The sequence below is a fragment of the Procambarus clarkii genome, chromosome 32 (assembly GCF_040958095.1).
Source record: "Procambarus clarkii isolate CNS0578487 chromosome 32, FALCON_Pclarkii_2.0, whole genome shotgun sequence".
NCBI classification, from domain to species: Eukaryota; Metazoa; Arthropoda; class Malacostraca; order Decapoda; family Cambaridae; genus Procambarus; species Procambarus clarkii.
The window spans coordinates 3,354,895-3,382,626 of NC_091181.1; the positions used below are offsets into that span (position 1 = coordinate 3,354,895).

Consider the following 27,732-nt stretch of genomic DNA (forward strand, 5'->3'; position numbering starts at 1 on the left):
CCCCCTCTAATGACAGGGGGTAGGTCCTTGACCTGTAGCTCCAGCCCCCCTATACTGGAAGGAGGTTGGCGATTGACCTGTAGCTCCTGTCCCCCTCTACAGGAAGGGGATTGGTGCTGGACCTGTAGCTACAGCCCCCCCTCTACTGGCAGGGGGTTGATGTTGGACATGTAGCTCCAGCCCTCCTCTATTGGCAGAGGGGTTGGTGCTGGACCTGTAGCTCCAGCCCCCTGCCCCCTCTACTGGCAGGGGGGATGGTGCTGGATCTGTAGCTACAGCCCAGCTCTACTGGCAGGGGGTTGGTCCTGGACCTGTATCTCCAGCCCCCCTCTACTGGCAGGGGAGGGGGGGTTGGTGCAGGAAATGTTGCTCCAGCGTTCCCCTCTACTGGCAGGGGGTTGGTGCTGGATCTGTAGCTACAGCCCCCCTTTACTTCCAGGGGGTTGGTCCTGGACCTGTATCTCCAGCCCCCCTCTACTGGCAGAGGGTTGGTGCTGGATCGGTAGCTATAGCCCCCCTCTACTGCCAGGGGGTTGGTGCTGGATCGGTAGCTATAGCCCCCCCCTCTACTGGCAGGGGGTTGGTTCTGGACCTGTATCTCCAGCTCCCCTCTACTGGCAGGGGGTTGGTGCTGGATCGGTAGCTATAACCCCCCCTCTACTGACAGGGGGTTGGTCCTGGACCTGTATCTTCAGCCCCCCTCTACTGGCAAGGGGTTGGTGCTGAAAATGTAGCTTCAGCCCACCTTTACTGGCAGGGGGTTGGTGCTGAACCTGTAGCTCCATCCCCCCTCTACTGGCAGGGGGTTGGTGTTGGACCTGTAGCTCCAGGCCCCCTCTACTGGAAGGGGTTTGGTACTAGACCAATAGCTCCAGCCCCCCCTCTTCTGGCAGGGAGGTTGGGGCTGGACCAGTAGCTCCAGCCCCCTCTACTGGCAGGGGGTTGGTGCTGTACCTGTACCTCCAGCCCACCTCTACTGGCAGGGGGTTGGTGCTGGAAATGTAGCTCCAGCCCCCACTCTACTGGCAGGGGGTTGCTGCTGGACATGTAGCTCCAGCCCCCTCTACTGGCAGGGGGTTGGTGCTGGAACTGTAGCTCCAGCCCCGCTTTACTGGCAGGAGGTTGATGCTGGAACTGTAGCTTCAGCCCCTTTCTACTGGCAGGGGGTTGGTGCTGGACCTGTAGCTCCAGCCGTCTTCTACTGGCAAGGGGTTGGTGCTGAACCTGTAGCTCCATCCCCCCTCTACTGGCAGGGGGTTGGTGCTGAACCTGTAGCTCCATCCCCCCTCTACTGGCAGGGGGTTGGTGCTGAACCTGTAGCTCCATCCCCCCTCTACTGGCAGGGGGTTGGTGTTGGACCTGTAGCTCCAGCCCCCGTTTACTGGCAGGGGGTTGGTGTTGGACCTGTAGCTCCAGCCCCCTTCTAATGGCAGGGAGTTGGTGCTGGACCTGTAGCTCCAGCCCCCCTCTACTGACAGGGGATTGGTGCTGGACCTGTAGCTGCAGACCCCTTCTACTGGCAGGGGGTTGGTGCTGGACCTGTAGTTCCAGCTCCCTTCTACTGACAGGGGGTTGGTGCTGGACCTGTAGCACCAGCCCCCCCTCTACTAGCAGAGTGTTGGTGGTAGACCTGTAGCTCCAGCCCACCTCTACTGGCAGGGGCTTGGTGCTGGACCTGTAGCTCCAGCCCTCCTCAACTGGCAGGGGGTTGGTGCTGGACCTGTAGCTCCAGCCCCCATCTACTGGCAGGGGGTTGGTGCTGGATGTGTAGCCACCCCCCCTCTCCTGGCAGGGTGTTGGTGCTGGACATGTAGCTTCAGCCGCCTGCCCCCTCTAATGGAAGGGGGTTGTTGCTGGATGTGTAGCTCCAGCCCACCTCTACTGGCAGGGGGTTGGCGCTGGACCAGTAGCTTCAGCCCCCCTCTACTGGCAGGGGGTTGGAGTTGGACCTGTAGCCCCAGCCCCCTTCTAATGGCAGGGGGTTGGTGCTGGACCTGTAGCTCCAGCCCCCATCTACTGGCAGGGGGTTGGTGCTGGATGTGTAGCCACCCCCCCCCTCTCCTGGCAGGGGGTTGGTGCTGGACCTGTAGCTCCAGCCCCCCCTCTACTGGCAGGGGGTTGTTGCCGGACCTGTAGCTCCAGCCCCCCCCCCCTCTACTGGAAGGGGGTTGGTGCTGGACCTGTAGCTACAGCCCCCCTCTACTGGCAGGGGGTTGGAGCTGGACCTGTAGCTACAGCCCCCCTCTCCTGGCAGGGGGTTGGTGCTGGACCTTTAGCTCCAGCCCACCGGTACTGGCAGGGGGTTGGTGCTGGACCTGTAGCTCCAGCCCACCTCTACTAGCAGGGGGTTGGTGCTGGACCTGTAGCTCCAGCCCACCTCTACTGGCAGGGGGTTGGTGCTGGACCTTTAGCTCCAGCCCACCTCTACTGGCAGGGGGTTGGTGCTGGACCTGTAGCTCCAGCCCACCTCTACTGGCAGGGGGTTGGTGCTGGACCTGTAGCTCCAGCCCACCTCTACTGGCAGGGGGTTGGTGCTGGACCTTTAGCTCCAGCCCACCTCTACTGGCAGGGGGTTGGTGCTGGACCTGTAGCTCCAGCCCACCTCTACTGGCAGGGGGTTGGTGCTGGACCTGTAGCTCCAGCCCACCTCTACTGGCAGGGGGTTGGTGCTGGACCTTTAGCTCCAGCCCACCTCTACTGGCAGGGGGTTGGTGCTGGACCTGTAGCTCCAGCCCACCTCTGCTGGCAGGGGGTTGGTGCTGGACCTTTAGCTCCAGCCCAACTCTACTGGCAGGGGTTTGGTTCAGGACCTGTAGTTCCAGCCCACTCTCTTCTGGCAGGGGGTTTGTCCTGAACCTGTAGCTCCAGCCCGCCTCTACTTGCAGGGGGTTGGTATTGGACCTGTAGCTCCACCCCCCCCCTCTCTACTGGCAGGGGGTTGGTGCTGGACGTGTTGCTTAGCCCACCTTTACTGGCAGGGAGTTGGTTCTGGACCTGAAGCTCCAGCCCCTCTGTCTCTACTGGCAGGGGGTTGGTTCTGGGTCCTGTAGCTCAAGCCCACATCTACTGGCAGGGGGTTGGTGCTGGACCTGTTGCTCCAGCCCCCCTCTACTGGCAGGGGGATGGTGCTGGACCTGTAGCTCCAGCCCACCTTTACTGGCAGGGTATTGGTGCCGGACCTGTAGCTCCAGCCCCCCCACTACTGGCAGGGTGGATGGTGCTGGACCTGTAGCCCCAGCCCCCCCTCTACTGGCAGGGGGTTGGTGCTGGACCTGTAGCTCCAGCCCTCCTCTTCTGGCAGGAGGTTGGTGCCAGACCTGTACCTGGTGATGAGGTTCTGGGAGTTCTTCTACTCCCCAAGCCCGGCCCGAGGCCAGGCTCGACTTGTGAGAGTTTGGTCCACCAGGCTGTTGCTTGGAGCGGTCCTCAGGGCCACATACCCACCACAGCCGGAACTTCTCTTAGAAAACAGTCCAGTTTTCTCTTGAAGATGTCAACGATTGTTCCGGCAATATTTCTTATAGTCGCTGGGAGGACGTTGAACAACTGCGGACCTCTGATGTTTATACAGTGCTCTCTGATTGTGCCTATGGCACCTCTGCTCTTCACGGGTTCAATCTTGCATTTTCTTCCATATTGTTTACTCCAGTACGTTGTTATTTTACTGTGTAGATTTGGGACCTGACCCTCCAGTATTTTCCATGTGTATATTATGTGGTATCTCTCTCGTCTTCTTTCTAGTGAGTACATTTGGAGAGCTTTGAGACGATCCCAATAATTTAGGTGTTTTATGTCGTCTATGTGTGCCTTATATGTTCTCTGTATTCCCTCTAATTCAGCAATCTCTCCTGCTCTGAAAAGGGAAGTGAGTACTGAGCAGTACTCGAGACGGGACAACACAAGTGACTTCAAGAGTACAACCATTGTGATGGGATCCCTGGATTTGAAAGTTCTCGTAATCCATCCGATCATTTTTCTGGCTGACGCCTTATTTACTTGGTTATGCTCCCTAAACGTTAGATCGTCGGACATCATTATTCCCAAATCCTTGACATGCTGTTTTTCTACTATGGGAAGATTCGATTGTGTTTTGTACCCTGTATTATGTTTCAGATCCTCATTTTTTCCGAACCTGAGTACCTGAAATTTATCACTGTTAAACATCATGTTATTTTCTGCTGCCCAATTGAAAACTTTGTTGACATCTGCTTGTAGTTTTTCAATGTCTTCAGCAGAGGTAATTTTCATGCTGATTTTTGTGTCATCTGCAAAGGACGACTCGAAGCTGTGACTTGTATTTTTGTCTATATCAGATGTGAGAATAAGGAACAGTAGCGGTGCAAGAACTGTACCTTGAGGTACAGAGCTTTTAACATCGCTTGGACTCGATTTTATCTGATTGACTGTTACTCTTTGTGTTCTGTTCGACAGGAAATTGAGTATCCAGCGTCCTACTTTTCCAGTTATTCCTATTGACCTCATTTTGTGAGCTATCACCCCATGGTCAAATTTGATGAACCCCTTTGCAAAGTATAACATCAAAGTACCCCTTTACAACATCTGTATACAACATCATACAACGTATACAACGTATACAGCAGTATACAACATCTGCATTTTGCTTTTCTTCTAGAGCTTCTGGGATTTTGTCATAGAGGTTGAGAAACTGTGACAGACAAGATCTTCCCGCTCTAAATCCATGTTGTCCTGGATTGTGCAATTCATTGTTTTCCATAAAACTAGAAATTTGATTCCTAATCACTTTTTCAAACACTTTTATTATGTGTGATGTTAGTGCAACTGGCCAGTAATTTTTTGCCAAGGCTTTAATTCCGCCCCCCCCTTGTGCAACGAGCTATATCTGCAGATTTAAGTGCTGCTGGTATCTCCCCTGTATCCAGGCTCTTTCTCCATATTACGCTGTGCTCTCGCTACTGGTACTTTACATTTCTTTATGAGTATTGAATTCCATGAGTCAGGCCCAGGAGCTGAGTGCATAGGCATATTGTCAATTTCTCTTTCAAAGTCTTCCGAGTTTGTGGTAATATCCGGTATATTATCTGCAGCTTGAATGTCATTCATAAAGAAGCTGTCTGGGTCATCAACTTTCATGTTGTTTATTGGTGTGCTAAACATAGCCTCATACTGGCTTCTTAGAATTTCACTAATCTCTTTGTTATCCTCTGTGTACGTACCTTCATTTGTAATTAACGGTCCAATACTGGTCGAGGTTTTGGATTTTGATTTTGCGTATGTGAAAAAATATTTCGGATTTTTCCTTATCTCTTGTATAGCGTTCTGTTCCAATTCCATTTCCTCAGACTCATATGATCGCTTCAACGTTTGTTCTATTTCTTTGATCTCCCTGCTTAGGCTTATTTCCTTGCTTGTGATAGTTGTGTCTGCCGAAGCATTTCCGTTATTTTTCTCCTGTACAGTTGTCAGCGTTCTCTTTCTAGAGTGGTCCTCTTTCTGTCCCTCCTCACTGGCACGTGCTTCAAGCAGACCTTGTAAGCTTCAGCTGTCAGTTGAGCTATTCCCTGTGTGGAAGTTTTGTCGCTTAAGACCGTCTCCCATTGAATGGTTGCAAGGTCTACATTTATTTTTTCCCAGTCAATCCTCTTATTGTTGAAATTGAATTGATTGAATATTCCTTCTCGCTTGTTGGGTCTCTTAGACCTACTATCGTTATTTATGCTAGTTCACACTTCAATGAGCTTATGGTCTGAGTATGAAGTAACTGAGATTGTTATGTCTCTGATTAGTTCATCATTGTTTGTGAATAACAAGTCTAGTGTGTTTTCGTTCCTAGTTGGTTCTGTAATCTGTTGATTGAGCGAGAATTTGTCACAGAATCTCAAAAGTTCTCTGACTTGTGGTTAGTTACTTCCCGGGTCATTCCCTGCTATGATATTTGTGTTTGCCACTCTCCATCTTAGACTCGGTAAATTGAAATCTCCGAGGAAGATAATATCTGGAGCTGGGTTTGCTAGGTTATCAAGTATGTTCTCTATCTATTGGTGCTGGACCTGTAGCTTCAGCCCCCCCACCACTGGCAGGGGGGTTGGTGCTGGACCTGTAGCTCCAGACCCCCCTCTACTGGCAGGGGGTTGGTGCTGGACCTGTAGCTCCAGACCTCACCCTCTACTGGCAGGGTGTTGGTGCTGGACCTGTAGCTCCAGCCCCCTCTACTGGCAGGGGGGTGGTGCTGGACCTGTAGCACTAGCCCCCCTCTACTGGCAGGGTGTTAGTGCTGAACCTGTAGCTCTAGCCCCCTCCACTGGCAGGGAGTTGGTGCTGGACCTGTAGCTCCAGCCTCCCTCTACTGGCAGGGGGTTGGTGCTGGACCTGTAGCTCCAGCCCTCACCCTCTACTGGCAGGTGGTTTGTGCTGGACCTGTAGCTTCAGCCCCCCTCTACTGGCAGAGGGTTGGTGCTGCACCTGATGCTTCAGCACCACCCTTCTACTGGCAGGGGGTTGGTGCTGGACCTGAAGCTCCAGCCCCCCCCTCTACTGGCAGGGGGTTGGTGCTGGACCTGTAGCTCCAGCCCCTTTCTACTGGCAGGGGGTTGGTCCTGTAGCTCCAGCCCCCTCTACTGGCAGGGGGTTGGTGCTGGACCTGTAGCTCCATCCCTCCTCTAATGCCAAGGGGTTGGTGCTGGACCTGTAACTCCAGCCCCCTCTACTGGCAGCAACCCGTTCTCACACAAGACAGCACATATATGACTTAATGCTTAAAGTCAATATGTTGAATATGAATTAGTAAATATGTGATATATTCCCAGTTACTTTTTTTACCAAGGACCAAACTCTTCCTCACGTACCAATTTACGTGTCACAGTACCCGTCCGTCAACATAGATAGCAGAATATTCGTGATTGGTTCAATTATAAGGAAAATTGTAGTTTTCAGGTCCCACATGGGTTGTGAAATTTACCTACTGTTGTCCATGCTCTTATAATATTACAGATCAGCTATATCCTATTGAAGGCTCGTAGTTTTGTTTTGAGAAATATTAGTTGTTCTTAGTAAATTATAATAAGCACTATAAATTATTACATAGAATAACAGTGCTTCACCAATCAATATTATATACCATAGTTTGGCTTTAAAAATCTTTAAAGAATGTTTTGTAGGAACGCTAACAGAAAACGATGTTACATTTGAATGTCTATGGGGTAAACTACTGCAAACAGGACGGTATTGTGTCTACTATACCAACTATAGCTAGGATGGGTATATTGTCACCTACCGCCTGTTAGGTGGGAAAGGGGTCCAATACCACCCACAGGATGGGTATGAGGGTTACATCCACCCACAGGATGAGTACGGGGATCACATCCACCCACAGGAAGGGTATGGGGTCCAATACCACCCACAGGATGAGTATGGCGTCCACTACAACCCACAGGATGGGTATGGGGCTCCAACCACCCATAGAATGGGTATGGGGCTCCAACCACAAATAAAATGGGTATAGGGTCCAATAACACCCACTGGATGTTTAAGGCGTCCATTGCCGCGCGTCGAGCTCAAAAACCGCAGCATTCATCTCAGAACCATGCCTATTTCACACAGATTCCTTAATAAACGTAAGAGTTTTATATGTCACAAGAAAGATAGAAATATAAGCTTCATTCTAAATACCTTACCATGGGCATATTTAAATTTAAAGCGAAGATACGTGTACTTTTATAATAGCCGAGCTTTAACCCCGGACAGATTGATCGACCAAGCAACTCTCTCTCAGAACAATGTTTATTTCACGTGAATTCGTTAATAAACATATATGTTTTATATGTCTCAAGAAAGGCAGACATATAAGCTTCACTTTAAACACTTTACCATAGACATATTTAAAGTTCTAATGAAGATACATGTATTTTAAAAATTACGGAGCTCCCACCCCGTACAGACTGAACGACAGAGCAACTCTCTCTCAGATCAATGTTTATTTCACGTAAATTCGTTAATAAACACAAATGTTTTATATGTCTTAAGCAAGATAGAAATAAGAGCTTCATTTTCAATACATTACAATAGACATATTTATAGCTCAAGTGAAGATACATATGTTTTTATAGTAGCGCTCAGTAGCTTGTCGGGCATGGAGTGCAGACGCCTACGCACTTGCCGATATATTGTATAATTATCAAAGATACGCTAATAAAGCCTAAAATCTTATATGCCTCCAGAAAGACCGAGATATGAACATTATTATGATTTCACCAAATGAAATATATCATGTTCGAGAACAAAGATATATCAATTTTAAATTAAGCTTCGACAATGCTCGGGCGAGAGAGAGGGAGCGACTCTCGCCCCATCTATTGGAGATTCTGTCCACTAAAGACCCAAAGCTACTCAAACCCTCCTAGCATTATTTAAGTAATGAAGTAATATGGTATATTTACTATAATGTGGGTGCTGAATGCAGAACATGAGAAAACATATATTTACTCCAAACTAATATAATTTCATTATGAAATAAGTAAATAAGTAGCATCAAAGGAAGTCGACGGTCCAAGCGTCAATGTTGTGGAACGACTTATCCAAGATATATCGTTGTTTGGAAAGTGTTTGTTGGCATATCCAGTTGTCGCACTTCTCTGCACAAATTATCACAAATTTAAATTATAATGTTAACAAGTAGAATACGTATTTTTAATAAAATCTAATATAGCTAGCCAGAAAACATTTAACATTTATTAAAAAAATATATGTTTGGAAGTTAAATCGACTTCATAGGACAATAGTGTTGTTATATATACTCGTTATTCGTTGACATGCGTTCGCTACTTAAACTACCATGTACTGTACTTATGTGAAATCTCCCATGTCTCTTCGCTCATCTCACCGAACCCTACAGGCTCTGTGATATATTGCTTAATTAATTGAGATTCACAAATAAAGCTTATAATTGTATATGTTATCAAAAAGGCAGAGCTTATTTTAGTTCATTTATTATGCACCCCATACCCATCCTATGGGCGATAGTGGAGTGTTACAGAGGCGCATAATGGGCTCAGGGACTGAGCCCCACAATTCATATAGCCAAGGAAGTTATAATCTTGATAAGCTAGTTACAAAAGTCAATGCACATTGTCATATCAACAATGGGCTCGAGACCGACCACAAGTACAGTTTATAATTTAAGCAACTGACATATATGGAGGGCTAGTGTCACAATTGATTTGTTTATCCTACACATAACCCCCTCTCCCCCATCCAATGGGCAGCGGTGGATAGGTTACAATCAAGTCGTTTTTTGCGTTTTATTCAGAGATTAGATCTTATTGGGTGAGGAAAGATATTCATATTTTAAAGAAGGCTTCTTGGCTGATGCTCTCCATTGATGGAAAATCTACAACCTTTTGAAAATCAATGTTAGTTTGATCTAATATTGTAATTAACGCAGTTACCTGATGTTATTCTTCACCTATATCTTTTTCTGGTTAATCCCTATTTACATTATGCAGTTCAGGCTTCGTCGCCAGACTATAGTTTTTAGTTTAGTTAAATTATCACATAATGGGTTCAGGGACTGAACACACAATTTTTTTATCTAAGCAAGTTACAATCTTGAGGAGCTAGCCACAAAATTCATAACACATCGTCACATCAACAACATGGGTTCGAGATCGACCACAAGTACAGTTTCTAAATTAAGCAAATGCCATAAGTGGAGAGCTAGTGTCACAATTGATATGTTTGTCCTGCACATTTCCACAGTGGTTTGCTTGGGTTCTTTTAATTATCTTAGATACCATTGAAGAGAACCTCCTAGGTACTATACTGTATATATGCTGGTAAGAAGTATAATTATCCTGAGAAATCGTGTAAATTATGTTGTACGAGTGCTTCCAGTTAAGTAACATAGTTCATTTGTGTGCGCGTGCTTGAAGAGGAAATGTTATCCCCCCCCCCCACCCCCCATTGTAAATATTTGTGGGTTTCAGACCATACGGCCACGGCTTACCCTCGCCGCGGTCGAGGGTAAGAACACCGGATGTATACCCAGTATTACAAGTAAACATTAGCAATAACAATTATGGAAAGTTCCTTCACCTATACATAGACAAGAGACTGAACTTCAGCACCCACATACAACACATAAGGGGATGCTCTGAGAGAGAGAGAGAGAGAGAGAGAGAGAGAGAGAGAGAGAGAGAGAGAGAGAGAGAGAGAGAGAGACAGAGACAGAGACAGAGACAGAGACAGAGACAGAGACAGAGACAGAGACAGAGAGTGAGAGTGAGAGTGTGTGTGAGAGAGAGAGAGAGAGAGAGAGAGAGAGAGAGAGAGAGAGAGAGAGAGAGAGAGAGAGAGAGAGAGAGAGAGAGTAAAATTATCCACTGAGGTCTGATTAAGTCCTTTTGGGGACCTTAATCATTAGGACGTTCAATGATTAACGCAAAGTGAAGCGTATTCAGATGGTATATTGACAACATTCAGCATATCTCATAATGACCTAGTAGTACTTGGTGCACAAATACCTTTTCCATAGGAATCGCAAAACATAATTAAACACAACTGTACCGTACAGTGTTATATATTTATTTCAGTTTGAAAATTTTTTAACATTAACATTCCAACATTCATTTTAGCAAGTTCTCTCATAATGACGTGTGGGTTAGCAATGTCAAAGGCTGACTTAAGATCTAGGAAAGTGGTATATGACCTATCAGTATGCAGGGTGAGGAATGTGGTAATACAGTGATGTACACTCTTTCCATGCATAAAGCCATATATCTGGGGAGACAACATATTATTAATTTTGTAAAGGAGACGGTTGAGAACCATCTTCTCAAGACACTTATAGAGACAACTAGTGAGGGAGATTGGACGAAAAGCACTCGGCTGGTGAGGTTTAGGAATGGGAATAATAACACTGTTGGTCCATGACTTAGGAAGCTCCCCAGTTACATAGCTCATATTATACAATTGAAGAAAGGTATTCCTTGGAACTAGCAGAAGCATAAGCAGTATGCCGTAAGTAACTCCATCCTCCCCGGGTGATGTAGCTTTGCCTTTATGTAGAGCAGAATCTAGTTTGTATTCAGTAAAAAGCATGTCACAGTCATCCTCTTGATGAAGCATGAAGTCAAGGAACCTTGCTCTATCAGTATATCTATCATTTAATTCATTCTGTGAGGGTAGAGGAAGACTGTCAAAGCTGGAAGTCGTGGCCCAAGCATCAACAAGATCATTTGCTCTGTGCAGAGGATTAGGGTACGAGATCTCTGCAGCATTTTTCCATTTGATCTTGTTGATATCCTTCCATGCCCGACTTAGTGGCGTGTGAGAATTGAGACCACGGACAAAAGTTTCCCAAAAGTCTGTCTGCCTCAGCTCCACCATACGTTCCCAGGCCTTAGCCAGAGCCGCTTGAAAGAGCCGAAGCATTTCAGCAGTGCGGGTCCTTCTACAAGCTAGTCCAATTATTCTGGCAGTGCGTTTTAGTGCATGCAATTTAGAATCATTATAATAAGCATAAGTGCTATGACCAGTGTAATTTGGGTTACGTGGCCTGGACGATGAATCAAGTGATTCTATAAACTGCTCGATAGTACCTGTGAGCTCATTGTTAAAATCTTCAACTGATGAAGGCTCAGATGAACTGCACCAATCTGACACATGAGCAACAAGATTGTCTCGTTGATCGATGGGCACAGCCAGCCTCTTCCGCTTGAACACTCCACTAGGGAGGATAGAGCTGCCAATGCTTACAGTGGCTAATATGGCCAGATGATCAGACGCCATATCTGGCACTATTGACGAGGCACACACGGTGTGGGAGACGTTGACACCGAGACATAGATCAAGAATACCTCCGTAGATATGCGTTGGTTCAAGGTCACCCACAATCTGTGCATCATCGTGACTACCTAATAGTGACACCAGTTGGTTGTCGTTACGATTACTGAACTGCGAATTACCAATATTCCTATGGCTAGCGTTATAATCACCTTTAATGATGGTAGGCTCAGTCTGAATACAGATAGGAAGGTCAGCATAATTAAAGTTACAAGGAGTTGATTATTTAGTATAGTTGTTTTTCTCTTTAACTGGATGATAGAGGGGGAGTCTTTAACGTGATTGGGAATACATACATACACACATGCATACATACATACATACATACATACATACATACATACATACATACATACATACATACATACACACATGCATACATACATACATACATACATACATACATACATACATACATACATACATACACACATGCATACATACATACATACATACATACATACATACATACATACATACATACATACATACATACATGCGTACATACATACATACATACATACATACATACATACATACATACATACATACATACATACATGCATGCGTGCATACATACATCCATCCATACGTACGTACGTACGTACATACATACATACATACATACATACATACATACATACATACATACATACATGCGTATATAAATACATGCGTATATACATGCGTATATAAATACATACATACATGCGTATATACATGCATATATAAATACATACATACATGCATGCATGTGTACATACATCCATCCATCTATACATACATGCATACATACATACATACATACATACATACATACATACATACATACATACATACATGCATGCGTACATACATACATCCATCCATCTATCCATACATACATACATACATGCATACATACATACATACATACATACATACATACATACATACATACATACATACATACATACATGCATGCGTACATACATACATCTATCCATTCATACATGCATACATACATACATACATGCATACATACATACATACATACATACATACATACATACATACATACATACATACATACACGTCCAGTCAGCATATAGCTATTTCGGGACAAAATCCAATACAGTTTATATTGGTGAGACGCCACTGTGATGAGGAGTTTAAATATCACAGGAACTGTAGGTTAATGTGTGACATAAGTGAGGTTAGATGAAGCATCTACACGCATCAGCTGGAGGCTGATGGAGTGTTGTGGAGGCTGCTGGTACTATGTCCAGATGTTGGAGGGTGGATTTGACTCTCCCACCCTCCCTCCCCCTCCCCCCCCACATTGACCGCAGTACGTCTAAGGTTACTTTCCACTCTCGCTTACCAAGGGTATAACCCCCGCCCCCCCCCAACACACACACATGCATCAGATTCTTAACTTACAATATTTATTATTTACCAATTTATGTTACTACACTGACTCTCAATTTCACAATATTGTATAAACTTTGATGAATCGCTCGTATATGGGTCATCCAATAATGCTAGCAGACTTCTAGATGTTACCACTGCTAGGTTTAGGCTCGGCTACAAGTACCTCTGGGAGTTTGTAACATCTGATGATCTAGATTTGACTAAATGTAAACTCTGTCAGCAGAACTATTCGCATACTTTGAATCATTATATAATGGAATGTGAAAAATAGCGGAATTTAAAGATAACAACATCAATAGTGTCCATGAAATGTGTAAGTACTTCATTCATAATGATGTGCTGCCCGAAATCTTAGCGAAGTATCCAAAATTTGCTTACTGTAGGTAATGCATACACATGACTGTAAAGCTGCCGCCCAGTTGGGTGGGTGTGGAGCACATGACTGTAAAGCTGCCGCCCAGTTGGGTGGGTGTCGAGCACATGACTGTAAAGCAGCCGCCCAGTTGGGTGGGTGTGGAGCACATGACTGTAAAGCAGCCGCCCAGTTGGGTGGGTGTGGAGCACATGACTGTAAAGCTGCCGCCCAGTTGGCTGGGTGTGGAGCACATGACTGTAAAGCTGCCGCCCAGTTGGGTGGGTGTGGAGCACATGACTGTAAAGCTGCCGCCCAGTTGGGTGGGTGTGGAGTACATGACTGTAAAGCTGCCGCCCAGTTGGCTGGGTGTGGAGCACATGACTGTAAAGCTGCCGCCCAGTTGGGTGGGTGTGGAGCACATGACTGTAAAGCTGCCGCCCAGTTGGGTGGGTGTGGAGCACATGACTGTAAAGCTGCCGCCCAGTTGGGTGGGTGTGGAGCACATGACTGTAAAGCTGCTGCCCAGTTGGGTGGGTGTGGAACACATGACTGTAAAGCTGCCGCCCAGTTGGGTGGGTGTGGAGCACATGACTGTAAAGCTGCCGCCCAGTTGGGTGGGTGTGCAGCAAGACTAGTAACTGTGCGACTCCTCATAAATGTAAAGTGCCTTGTATAGTGACTGTTGTGAGCCTCTTGTTGAATCACTTGTGACACAAAAGATTACTGATGTGTGTATTTGTGTGGGTGATTAAATATGTATGTGTATGTATATATGTATACGTATGAATATGTACATGTATGCATAAGTATGTGTACATTAATAATTTTGTAACTAGCGTCAAAAGATTGTTATTTGCTTAGCTAAACGAACTAGAGGGTTCAGTTCCTGAACCGATTATGTGCCTCTGTAATCCTTTACACTACCGCCCACGGGATGTGTATTATGGGGTGCATAATAAAGAAAGAAAATGAATGGACCGAACCCCACAAATCATTTAGCTAAGCAAGTTACAATCTTGATGAGCTAGTTACAAAATTCACTATAAGTCGTCACATCATAAATGGGTTCGAGATGGACCACAAGTAGTGCATTACATAATTTATCAGTATTGTGCAGCCTGTGATCCCCGCCTGGCTGGATACTGATACCTAGGTAATTTTTATGTGTCCAGACACCGGCGATAAGGTGATATTATTTATTTAACTTAAGATATATATATTTTTAAATGTTGTCACATTAACGGCTACATCTTCCTTTCTTCTGACATATAGATTTTTAAGATTAATTAAAATATATGGAAACTAATTATACAATTTATTGGCTGGTGTGCAGGGCTTCACACTCTCAGAGCTAGCCATCAAGTAACTATCAAAACGCATATATCTTCGTTTTCACTTCAGTTATATTTATGACAAAGGATTTTAGATGTAGCCTATATTTCTACCTTTCAGATGACATAAATACTTTCGTTAATTACAATATCTAGATCAAACTAACATTGATTTTCAAAAGGTTGTAGATTTTCCATCAATGGAGAGCATCAGCCAAGAAGCCTTCTTTAAAATATGAATATCTTTCCTCACCCAATAAGATCTAATCTCTGAATAAAACGCAAAAAACGACTTGATTGTAACCTATCCACCGCTGCCCATTGGATGGGGGAGAGGGGGTTATGTGTAGGATAAACAAATCAATTGTGACACTAGCCCTCCATATATGTCAGTTGCTTAAATTATAAACTGTACTTGTGGTCGGTCTCGAGCCCATTGTTGATATGACAATGTGCATTGACTTTTGTAACTAGCTTATCAAGATTATAACTTCCTTGGCTATATGAATTGTGGGGCTCAGTCCCTGAGCCCATTATGCGCCTCTGTAACACTCCACTATCGCCCATAGGATGGGTATGGGGTGCATAATAAATGAACTAAAATATGCTCTGCCTTTTTGATAACATATACAATTATAAGCTTTATTTGTGAATCTCAATTAATTAAGCAATATATCACAGAGCCTGTAGGGTTCGGTGAGATGAGCGAAGAGACATGGGAGATTTCACATAAGTACAGTACATGGTAGTTTAAGTAGCGAACGCATGTCAACGAATAACGAGTATATATAACAACACTATTGTCCTATGAAGTCGATTTAACTTCCAAACATATATTTTTTTAATAAATGTTAAATGTTTTCTGGCTAGCTATATTAGATTTTATTAAAAATACGTATTCTACTTGTTAACATTATAATTTAAATTTGTGCAGAGAAGTGCGACAACTGGATATGCCAACAAACACTTTCCAAACAACGATATATCTTGGATAAGTCGTTCCACAACATTGACGCTTGGACCGTCGACTTCCTTTGATGCTACTTATTTACTTATTTCATAATGAAATCATATTAGTTTGGAGTAAATATATGTTTTCTCATGTTCTGCATTCAGCACCCACATTATAGTAAATATACCATATTACTTCATTACTTAAATAATGCTAGGAGGGTTTGAGTAGCTTTGGGTCTTTAGTGGACAGAATCTCCAATAGATGGGGCGAGAGTCGCTCCCTCTCTCTCGCCCGAGCATTGTCGAAACTTAATTTAAAATTGATATATCTTTGTTCTCGAACATGATATATTTCATTTGGTGAAATCATAATAATGTTCATATCTCGGTCTTTCTGGAGGCATATAAGATTTTAGGCTTTATTAGCGTATCTTTGATAATTATACAATATATCGGCAAGTGCGTAGGCGTCTGCACTCCATGCCCGACAAGCTACTGAGCGCTACTATAAAAACATATGTATCTTCACTTGAGCTATAAATATGTCTATTGTAATGTATTGAAAATGAAGCTCTTATTTCTATCTTGCTTAAGACATATAAAACATTTGTATTTATTAACGAATTTACGTGAAATAAACATTGATCTGAGAGAGAGTTGCTCTGTCGTTCAGTCTGTACGGGGTGGGAGCTCCGTAATTTTTAAAATACATGTATCTTCATTAGAACTTTAAATATGTCTATGGTAAAGTGTTTAAAGTGAAGCTTATATGTCTGCCTTTCTTGAGACATATAAAACATATATGTTTATTAACGAATTCACGTGAAATAAACATTGTTCTGAGAGAGAGTTGCTCGGTCGATCAATCTGTCCGGGGTTAAAGCTCGGCTATTATAAAAGTACACGTATCTTCGCTTTAAATTTAAATATGCCCATGGTAAGGTATTTAGAATGAAGCTTATATTTCTATCTTTCTTGTGACATATAAAACTCTTACGTTTATTAAGGAATCTGTGTGAAATAGGCATGGTTCTGAGATGAATGCTGCGGTTTTCGAGCTCGACGCGCGGCAATGGACGCCTTAAACATCCAGTGGGTGTTATTGGACCCTATACCCATTTTATTTGTGGTTGGAGCCCCATACCCATTCTATGGGTGGTTGGAGCCCCATACCCATCCTGTGGGTTGTAGTGGACGCCATACTCATCCTGTGGGTGGTATTGGACCCCATACCCTTCCTGTGGATGGATGTGATCCCCATACTCATCCTGTGGGTGGATGTAACCCTCATACCCATCCTGTGGGTGGTATTGGACCCCTTTCCCACCTAACAGGCGGTAGGTGACAATATACCCATCCTAGCTATAGTTGGTATAGTAGACACAATACCGTCCTGTTTGCAGTAGTTTACCCCATAGACATTCAAATGTAACATCGTTTTCTGTTAGCGTTCCAACAAAACATTCTTTAAAGATTTTTAAAGCCGAACTATGGTATATAATATTGATTGGTGAAGCACTGTTATTCTATGTAATAATTTATAATGCTTATTATAATTTACTAAGAACAACTAATATTTCTCAAAACAAAACTACGAGCCTTCAATAGGATATAGCTGATCTGTAATATTATAAGAGCATGGACAACAGTAGGTAAATTTCACAACCCATGTGGGACCTGAAAACTACAATTTTCCTTATAATTGAACCAATCACGAATATTCTGCTATCTATGTTGACGGACGGGTACTGTGACACGTAAATTGGTACGTGAGGAAGAGTTTGGGCCTTGGTAAAAAAAGTAACTGGGAATATATCACATATTTACTAATTCATATTCAACATATTGACTTTAAGCATTAAGTCATATATGTGCTGTCTTGTGTGAGAACGGGTTGACTGGCAGGGGGTTGGTGCTGGACCTGTAGGTCCAGGCCCCCCTCTACTGGCAGGAGGATTTTGCTGGACCTGTAGCTCCAGTCCACCCTCTACTGGCAGGGGGTTGGTGCTGGACCTGTAGCTCCAGCCCTCTTCTACTGGTAGGGGGTTGGTGCTGGACCTGTACGTCCAACCCCCTCTCTATTGGCAGGGGGTTGGTGCTGGACCTGTACTTCCAGCCCTCCCTCTACTGCCAGGGGGGTTGGTGCTGGACCTGTAGCTCCAGCTCCATCTAATGGCAGGGGGTTGGTGCTGGACCTGTAGCTCCAGTATCCCTCTACTGGCAGGGGGTTGGTGTTGGACCTGTAGCTCCAGCCCCCCTCTACTGGCAGGGGGTTTATGCTGGACCTGTAGCTCCAGCCCTCTTCTACTGGCAGGGGGTTGGTGCTGGACCTGTAGCTCCAACCCCCCCTCTACTGGCAGGGGGGTTGGTGCTGGACCTGTAGCTTCAGCCCCCCTCTACTGGCAAGGAGTTGGTGCTGGACCTATAGCTCCATCCCTCCTCTAATGCCAAGGGGTTTGTGATGGATCTGTAGCTCCATCCACCCTCTATTGGCAGGGGGTTGGTGTTGGACCTGTAGATCCAGCTTCCCTCAACTGGCAGGGGGTTGGTGCTGGACCTGTAACTCCAGCCGCCCTCTACTGGCAGGGAGTTTGTGCTGGACCTGTAGCTTCAGCCCCCCTCTACTGGCATCAGGTTGGTGCTGGACCTGTAGTTCCAGCCTCCCTCTACTGCCAGGAAGTTGGTGCTGGACCTGTAGCTCCAGCCCACCTCTACAGGCATGGGGTTGGTGTTGGACCTGTAGCTCCAGCCCCCCTCTACTGGCAGGGGGTTGGTGTTGGACCTGTAGCTCCAGCCCCCCTCTACTGCATGGCAGAGGGTTGGTGCTGAACCTGTAGCTCCAGCCCATCTCTACTGGCAGGGGGGTTAGTGCTGGACCTGTAGCTCCAGCCCCCCTCTACTGGCAGGGGGTTGGTGCTGGACCTGTAGCTCCAGCCCCTCTCTACTGGCTGGGGGGGAGGGGTTGGTGCTGGACCTGTAGCTCCAGCTCCCCCTTCTACTGGCAGGGGGTTGGTGCTGGATTTGTTGTTCCAGTCCCCCCTCTACTAGCAGGGGGTTGGTGCTGGACCTGTAGCTCCAGCCCCCTCTACTGGCAGGGGGTTGGTGCTGGACCTGTAGCTCCAGCCCCCTTCTACTGGCAGGGGGGTGGGGCTGGACCTGTAGCTCCAGCCCCCCCCTCTACTGGAAGGGGATTGGTCCTGGACCTGTAGCTCCAGCCCCCCCCCTCTACTGGCAGGGGGTTGGTGCTGGACCTGTAGCTCCAACCCCCCCCCCCTCTCCTGGCAGGGGGTTGGTGCTGGACCTTTAGCTTCAGCCCTGCCTCTACTGCCAGGGGGTTGGTGCTGAACCTGTAGCTCCAGCCCCCCCCCCTCTACTGGCAGGGGGTTGGTTCTGGACCTGAAGCTCCAGCCCACCACTACTGGCAGGGGTTTGGTGCTGGAAATGTACCTCCATCCCCCCTCTACTGGCAGGGGGTTGATTCTGGACCTGTACCTCCAGCCCCACCCATCTAGTGGCAGGGGGTTTGGCGTTGGACGTATAGCTCCAGACCCCATCTACGGGCAGGGGGTTGGTGCTGGACCTGAAGCTCCAGCCCTCCTCTACTAGCAGGGGGATGGTGCTGGACCTGTAGCTCCAGCCCCCCCCCCCTCTACTGGCTGGGGGTTGGTTCTGGACCTGTAGCTCCAGCCCACCTCTACTGGCAGGGGGATGGTGCATTACCTGTAGGTCCAACCCCCTCTACTGGCAGGGGATTGGTGCTGGACTAGTAGCTGCAGACCCCTTCTACTGGCAGGGGGTTGGTGCTGGATCGCTGGACCTGTAGCTCCAGCCCCACTCTACTGGCAGGGTGGATGGTGCTGGACCTGTAGCCCCAGCCCCTTTCTATTGGCAGGGGGTTGGTGCTGGACCTGTAGCTCCAGACCACCTCTATTGGCAGGGGGCTGGTGCTGCGACCTGTAGCTCCAGCCCCTCTCTACTGGCAGGGGGTTGGTGCTGGACCTGTAGCTCCAGCCTCCTATCTACTGGCTGTGGAGGTTGGTGCTGGACCTGTAGCTCCACCCCCCCCCCTCTACTGGCAGGAGGTTGGTGTTGGACCTGTAGCTCCTGCTTACCTCTACTGGCAGGTGGAATGGTGCTGGACCTGTAGCCCCAGCCCTCTCTACTCAGGGGGTTGGTTCTGAACCTGTAGCTCTGGCCCCCCTCTACTGGCAGGGGGTTGGTGCTGGACCTGTACCTTCAGCCCCCTCTACTCAGGGGGTTGGTTCTGGACCTGTAGCTCTAGCCCCCCTCTACTGGCAGGGGGTTGGTGCTGGACCTGTAGCTCCAGCCTCACTCTACTCGCAGGGGGAGGGATGGTGCTGGACCTGTAACCCCAGCCCTCTCTACTCAGGGGGTTGATTCTGAACCTGTAGCTCTGGCCCCCCTCTACTGGCAGGGGGTTGGTGCTGGACCTGTACCTTCAGCCCCCTCTACTCAGGGGGTTGGTTCTGGACCTGTAGCTCTAGCCCCCCTCTCCTGGCAAGGGGTTGGTGCTGTACCTGTAGCTTCAGCGCCCCCTCTCCTGACAGTTGGATGGTGCTGGACCTGTAGTTCCAGCCCCCCTCAAGTGCCAGGAATTTGGTGCTAGACCTGTAGCGCCAGCCCCCTCCCCCCTCTACTGGCAGGGGGTTGGTTCTGGACCTGTAGCTCCAGTCCCCTCTCCTGGAATTTGGGAATGGTGCTGGACCTGTAACTCAAGCCCCTTTCTACTGGCAGGGGGTTGGTGCTGGACCTATAGCTCCAGCCTTCCCCCCCCCCCCCGTCTACTGGCAGGGGGGGATGGTGCTGGATCTGTAGCCCCAGCCCCTTTCTACTGGCAGAGGTTTGGTGCTGGACCTGTAGCTCCAGCCTCCCCTCTCTTGGCAGAGGGTTGGTCCTGGACCTGTAGCTCTAGCCCCCCCCCCTCTACTGGCAGGGGGTTGATTCTGGGCCTGTAGCTCCAGCCCACCACTATACTGGCAGGGGGTTGGTGTGGGAAATGTAGCTCCAGCCCCCTCCTCTACTGGCAGGAGGTTGGTGCTAGACCTGTACCTTCAGCCCCCCTCTACTGGCAGGGGGTTGGTTCTGGACCTGTAGCTCCAGCCCACCTCTACTGGCAGGGGGCTGGTGCTGGACCTAAAGCTCCAGCCCCTCTCTACTGGCAGGGGGTTGGTTCTGGATCTGTAGCTTTAGCCCACCTCTACTGCATGTCAAGGATTTGGGAATAATGATGTCCGACGATGTAACGTTTAGGGAGCATAACCAAGCAAATATCGCATCAGCTAGAAAAATGATCGGATGGATTACGAGAACTTTCAAATCCAGGGATCCCATCACAATGGTTGTACTCTTCAAGTCACTTGTGTTGTTCCGTCTCGAGTACTGTTCAGTACTCAGTCCCCCCGTTTAGAGCAGGAGAGATTGCTGAAATAGAGGGAATACTGAGAACATATACGGCACGCATAGACGAGATAAAACACCTAAATTATTGGGATCGTCTCAAAGCTCTTTAAATGTACTCTCTAGAATGGAGACGAGAGAGATACCAAATAATATACACATTGAAAATACTGAAGGGTCAGGTCCAAAATGTACACAGTAAAATAACAACGTACTGGATTGAACGATATAGAAGAAAATGCATGATTGAACCAGTGAAGAGCAGGGGTGCCATAGGCACAATCAGAGAGCACTGTATAAACATCAGAGGTCAGCGCTTGTTCAACGTCCTCCCAGGGACTATAAGAAATATTGCCGGAACAACCGTGGACATCTTCAAGAGAAAACTGGACGGTTTTCTAAGAGAAGTTCCGGGTTAGCCGGGCTGTGGTGGGTATGTGGCCCTGCGGGCCGCTCCAAGCAACAGCCTGGTGGACCAGACTCTCACAAGTCGAGCCTGGCCTCGGGCCGGGCTTGGGGAGTAGAAGAACTCCCAGAACTCCATCAACCAGGTACTGGCAGGGGGTTGGTGCTGGACCTGTAGCTTCAGCCCCCCTCTACTGGCAGGAGGTTGGTGCTGGACCTGTAGCTTCAGCCCCCACCTACTGGCAGGGGAGTTGGTGCTAGACCTGTAGCTTCAGCCCCCACCTACTGGCAGGAGGGTTGGTACTGGTCCTGTAGCTCCAGCCACCCTCTACTGGCAGGAGGGTTGGTGCTGGACCTGTATCTCCAGCCCCCCCCTGTACTGGCAGGGGGTTGGTGTTGGACCTGTAATTCCAGCCCCCCTCTACTGGCAGGGAAGTTTATGCTGGCATTGTCTGGGCGTTTGTTGGCAGTTCTAAGGCTTCAGTCTCTTCGAACCCATCAGTGGTCTGTTTTGGTTCACTGTCTTCCTGAATGCTTTCCCGGTTGGTTGGTGTAGTGTCACCCACTCTTTGTGCCTCTGTGAGGGGAGCCAGGATCCCGGGTTCAATAGAGGATCACAGGTTCAATCACCATGCAGGACAGAAATGGTTCACATGCTTCCTTTCACCTGTTAGGTCTGTTCACCTACCAGTAAATATTTATCCCAGGGGTAGGAAACTATTGTAAATTATAAGTCATGGAAAGTCAGTAGTTGACCTTGGGGAACCTCGATAAACCTAAGAACAGGCTTCCTCTCCACAAAATGCAACTCAATATCTTGTGATATGACCTATGAGAGAAAATAAAAAACTTACTGTTAACTGCTTCTGGGGGATCAGTCCAGTGATTTCTTGAACTTTATTCATGATGCTGGAGGCTGAGTCTCCCAGGTGTACGGGGTCAGCTGTGGCACCTGTCTCTGTGGTCATCATCTCCAGGGCCTCCCTGATGGTCTCCTGCACCTGCCATTACCAACACAAACATTAATGGAGGAGGCTGAGTCTCCCAGGTGTACGGGGTCAGCTGTGGCACCTGTCGCTGTGGTCATCATCTCCAGGGCCTCCCTGATGGTCTCCTGCACCTGTCATTACCAACACAAATATTAATGGTGGAGGCTGAGTCTCCCAGGTGTATGGGGTCAGCTGTGGCACCTGTCTCTGTGGTCATCATCTCCAGGGCCTCCCTGATGGTCTCCTGCACCTGCCATTACCAACACAAACATTAATGGAGGAGGCTGAGTCTCCCAGGTGTACGGGGTCAGCTGTGGCACCTGTCGCTGTGGTCATCATCTCCAGGGCCTCCCTGATGGTCTCCTGCACCTGTCATTACCAACACAAACATTAATGGTGGAGGCTGAGTCTCCCAGGTGTACGGGGTCAGCTGTGGCACCTGTCTCTGTGGTCATCATCTCCAGGGCCTCCCTGATGGTCTCCTGCACCTGCCATTACCAACACAAACATTAATGTGGAACCTGGACTATAATGAAGCATCAGGCACTGAGTAAAGTAACTGGACTATAATGAAGCATCAGGCTCTCAGTAAAGTAACTGGACTATAATGAACCATCAGGCTCTGAGTAAAGTAACTGGACTATAATGAACCATCAGGCTCTGAGTAAAGTAACTGGACTATAATGACGCATTAGGCTCTGAATAAAGTAACTGGACTATAATGAAGCATCAGGCACTGAGTAAAGTAACTGGACTATAATGAAGCATCAGGCTCTCAGTAAAGTAACTGGACTATAATGAAGCATCAGGCTCTGAATAAAGTGACTGGACTATAATGAAGCATCAGGCTCTGAGTAAAGTAACTGGACTATAATGAAGCATTAGGCTCTGAATAAAGTAACTGGACTATAATGAAGCATCAGGCACTGAGTAAAGTAACTGGACTATAATGAAGCATCAGGCTCTGAGTAAAGTAACTGGACTATAATGAAGCATCAGGCTCTGATGTTTCGGTCCGTCCTGGACCATTCTCAAGTCGATCGACTTGAGAATGGTCCAGGATGGACCGAAACGTCGTCGTCCCTTCAACTTCTAGTGTGTGGTCTGGTCAACATACTTCAGCCACGTTATTGTGACTCATCGCCTGCATCAGGCTCTGAGTAAAGTAACTGGACTATAATGAAGCATCAGGCACTGAGTAAAGTAACTGGACTATAATGAACCATCAGGCTCTGAGTAAAGTAACTGGACTATAATGAAGCATTAGGCTCTGAATAAAGTAACTGGACTATAATGAAGCATCAGGCACTGAGTAAAGTAACTGGACTATAATGAAGCATCAGGCTCTGAGTAAAGTAACTGGACTATAATGAAGCATCAGGCTCTGATGTTTCGGTCCGTCCTGGACCATTCTCAAGTCGATCGACTTGAGAATGGTCCAGGATGGACCGAAACGTCGTCGTCCCTTCAACTTCTAGTGTGTGGTCTGGTCAACATACTTCAGCCACGTTATTGTGACTCATCGCCTGCATCAGGCTCTGAGTAAAGTAACTGGACTATAATGAAGCATTAGGCTCTGAATAAAGTAACTGGACTATAATGAAGCATCAGGCTCTTAGTAAAGCAACTGGACTATAATGAAGCATCAGGCTCTGAGTAAAATAATTTCACAATATAAGTAATGGTGTTTCTCTACACTGACCACAGTGTAGAGAAACACCAAGATGACAGTTGACTTTATTAATACAAATGTTTCCTATATATAAAGTCAACTCTTATCTTGATGTGTCTCCATGTCAAAAGTATTTATATAGAGGCAATACTACACTCAGTTGTGTGAGAACAATGTGACCTTCAGTAGTGTACCTTCACTGAGGTGTGGACAGTCTTGACATCTGGGAAGAGTTCCTGGCACTTCCGGAGCCAATCTTCTATCTTCATGCTGCACCCATCAGCTGTGTCTATGGTTGTGCCAACCTCCTGTGGAGTGTTGACTGTGCCGAGGCTCCCCAACATGGCCTGCAGCTGAGTCTTCCCTTCCTCTCCTTGTGTTGTCATATCCACCACACTGGTATCCTCCAGTTCCAAGAGTTTCATTGCTGACTTATTCTGCTCTACCAGAGCATAGAGTCTGTCCTGGAGCTGGAGGTGATGAGTCTTCCAGTCCCCCAGCTGCCCCCGGTACTCCCCCAGCTGGGACAGTACCTCTTCACAGCTAATAATGAGGCGGCTGATGCTGCTCATCTGCTCCTGCACCATGGAGCGTAATGTCTTACTGATGCCTTTGGCAGGACCTTCATAAGGTTTTGCTGGCACTACTTCCTCAGTTGTTAGTTGGATATTTTTGAGTTTCCTAACTAAAGCCTCCACAGCATAGTTAATTGGGAACTGAGTAGAGGCTGTGGCAGCGTGCTCAGCACGGCAGCTGGGGCAGGTCAGCTGACCATTCTTGATAGCATTGTCAATACACTGGGAGCAGAATGTCTGGCCACATGGCAGTGTGCGAGGTCGTAGCCGATTTTCGGCATAATCGTTAAAACACACTGAACATTCCTCTGGCTTGTTATCCTGTGGAAAAGAATATTTAGTTTGCTAGATGTATTTACAACTAAAACTAATATTACAGTACTTTATTTACTAATACAAATTACATAATATTGTTATACATTCTTTGCATTAACTATTTCAGAGCAGGGTTAATATTACTGACAGATTAACACATTCACAGCAAGGCCAATATTTTTTATAAACATATCCTGGAGTATGGGATAATATATTTGGTAACATATTGCAGCAGCAGGGCTGTTTGTAAGCCATACCTGAGAGTACAGATTAACAAAACCCGTCCTTACTTTATTATGAATAATGGAAGGAAATGTATGTATCGTATGTGATAATGGGGGAAGGATCAAGTATTCTTAGTCTAAGTTGGACAATAAGTGCACTGAGGGTTACATCTTAACACATGGGTTTTATTGAACAACTCTGGATTATTTTACACTTACTATGGGAACACACAATTACGTTACGGGACTGTCGAAATATCGTAAGTAGAAGCGATTATTCCCATAAGAAATAAAGAGAATTGAATTAATCCGCTCCCCACCCTCCAAAATATTAACATACAAATACATTTTATACTGAATACAATGTTTTTTTCTAACTACAATACAGTACCAAAGTGTCTCTTACCTTTATGGCTCTTGATGGCGTATGGAAGATGGTGATAAGGGGGGAGGAAGAGAGTTGTTCCTGTTTGGAAGGGGAGTCCCCTTCCATTATCACATCAGGCAGTGATGTTTTCTCTAGGGTACTCTCTTTCCTACGTTTTGTCTGAATACCACTAGAACCTGGTTATGATTCAGTGCTTGTTTGTCTCACTACAAATTTGTCAAGAGGCATTTGTTGTTCCCTTAATTTTAACATTTGTCTGTAATGATGCATCAGTGTCATTGAATAGGTTAAGGCAACTACCTACTGCAGCTTGATTTGGGCGAGTCGTTTCAACAAAGGTTTGCAATTCTTCCCATGCTGCACACATTTTCTTAATTGTTGAGGAAGAAACATTCTGTACTCTTGTATCTGCTATATGCTCATCCTTACATGGGTTTTCATATGTTGAGCCTTACCACTGACTTTCCTGGGACTCATGGCAAGGTATATAATAATTACTTTAATGTTCAAAATGCAAAAAATCACCACAAAAGCGGAATTTCTTATAGGCGCGATCGTCACTAAGCAGGCAGCTGTAGTAAACTGAGGCAGGTCGGCCGTGTGACTGGGAACCACTCGCTCTGTCGACCCGAACGTGTACCAACAAATATCGTAAGTCGACGACACCATCAGATGTCGAGTCGCATTTTTCGATGAAATTCACATCGTAACTCGAAATTATCGCAAGTAGGGGCAATCGTATGTCGAGGTGCCACTGTATATTTTATATATATATATATATATATAGCGGGCGGAGTGTATCGTGATCTGGCCTGTACTCCTCTTGACATACCAGAAAACATTCTAAGGAAACTACTCCAAGCTTGTACTAAAGAGGCATCCTTCTTGAGCCTGGATGGGCACATGTATAAGCAAGTAGATGGGGTCGCCATGGGTTCTCCCCTAGGTGTTCTGTTTGCAAACTTCTACATGGGTACCATCGAACAAAAGGTCTTCGTCGACATGAACTTGAAACCGGCCATATACTGCAGGTATGTTGACGACATTTTTACTCAGGTACCTGAGGTCAGACATCTGCAGGAGCTGAAGGAGGCATTTGAGCGGAATTCTGTGTTGCATTTCACCTACGAGATGGAGAAGGATGGGAAGCTGCCCTTTCTAGATGTAACAGTCATGGAAAGGAGTGGAGGTTTCCACACTGCAGTCTACACTAGAGAAACAAACATAGGAATGTGCCTCAATGCCAATAGTGACTGCCCAGACAGGTACAAGAGGAGTGTTGTTAACGCTTATGTCGACCGTGCTCTCAGCCACAGCTCAGGATGGAAGCAAGTCGATGAAGAACTTCGTAGGGTAAGGCAGGTCCTAGTCAACAATGGCTTCTCCAATGGTTTCATTGAAGACATCATAAGAAGGAAGGTGAAATGCCATGCAACCTCTGAAGAGACAACTAACACAACACCTGTACCCCCTATTAGACTATTTTACAGGAACTTCTTTTCCACAGCTCATAAAATGCAGGAAAGGGTCCTGAAAGATATTGTTAATAGAAACGTTACCCCTACAGACAAAAATCAGAAGATACAATTGACGATTTACTATAAAACCAAGAAAACTGCCAACCTACTCATGAGAAACTCTCCAGACACAAAGCAGAACGCTTTGAAAGAGACCAATGTCGTATATGCCTTCAAATGCCCACTTAGGGACTGTAAGCCTCAAAGAACTCAGTATATAGGCAAGACAACAACATCTCTTTCCAGGCGATTAACGATACATAAGCAACAGGGCTCCATTAAGGAACATATAATCTCTTCCCACAACCATACCATCACCAGAGAAGTCTTAACAAAAAACACGGAAATCATCGATAGAT

General features: G+C 46.6%; 2 protein-coding genes across 2 annotated transcripts in view; both read right to left on the reverse strand.

The window, feature by feature from the left end:
• Positions 1-22,690, reverse strand: part of LOC123768522 (peptidyl-prolyl cis-trans isomerase-like) — a 35,754-nt gene extending 13,064 nt beyond the window's left edge. The window contains exon 1 of the mRNA XM_069334959.1: positions 22,548-22,690. Within this exon, the coding sequence (XP_069191060.1) occupies positions 22,548-22,664 (117 nt within the window). The 5' untranslated portion in view covers positions 22,665-22,690. The remainder of the gene's footprint in view (positions 1-22,547) is intronic.
• Positions 1-27,732, reverse strand: part of LOC138370570 (tripartite motif-containing protein 5-like) — a 502,851-nt gene that overhangs the window by 419,875 nt on the left and 55,244 nt on the right. The window lies entirely within an intron of this gene.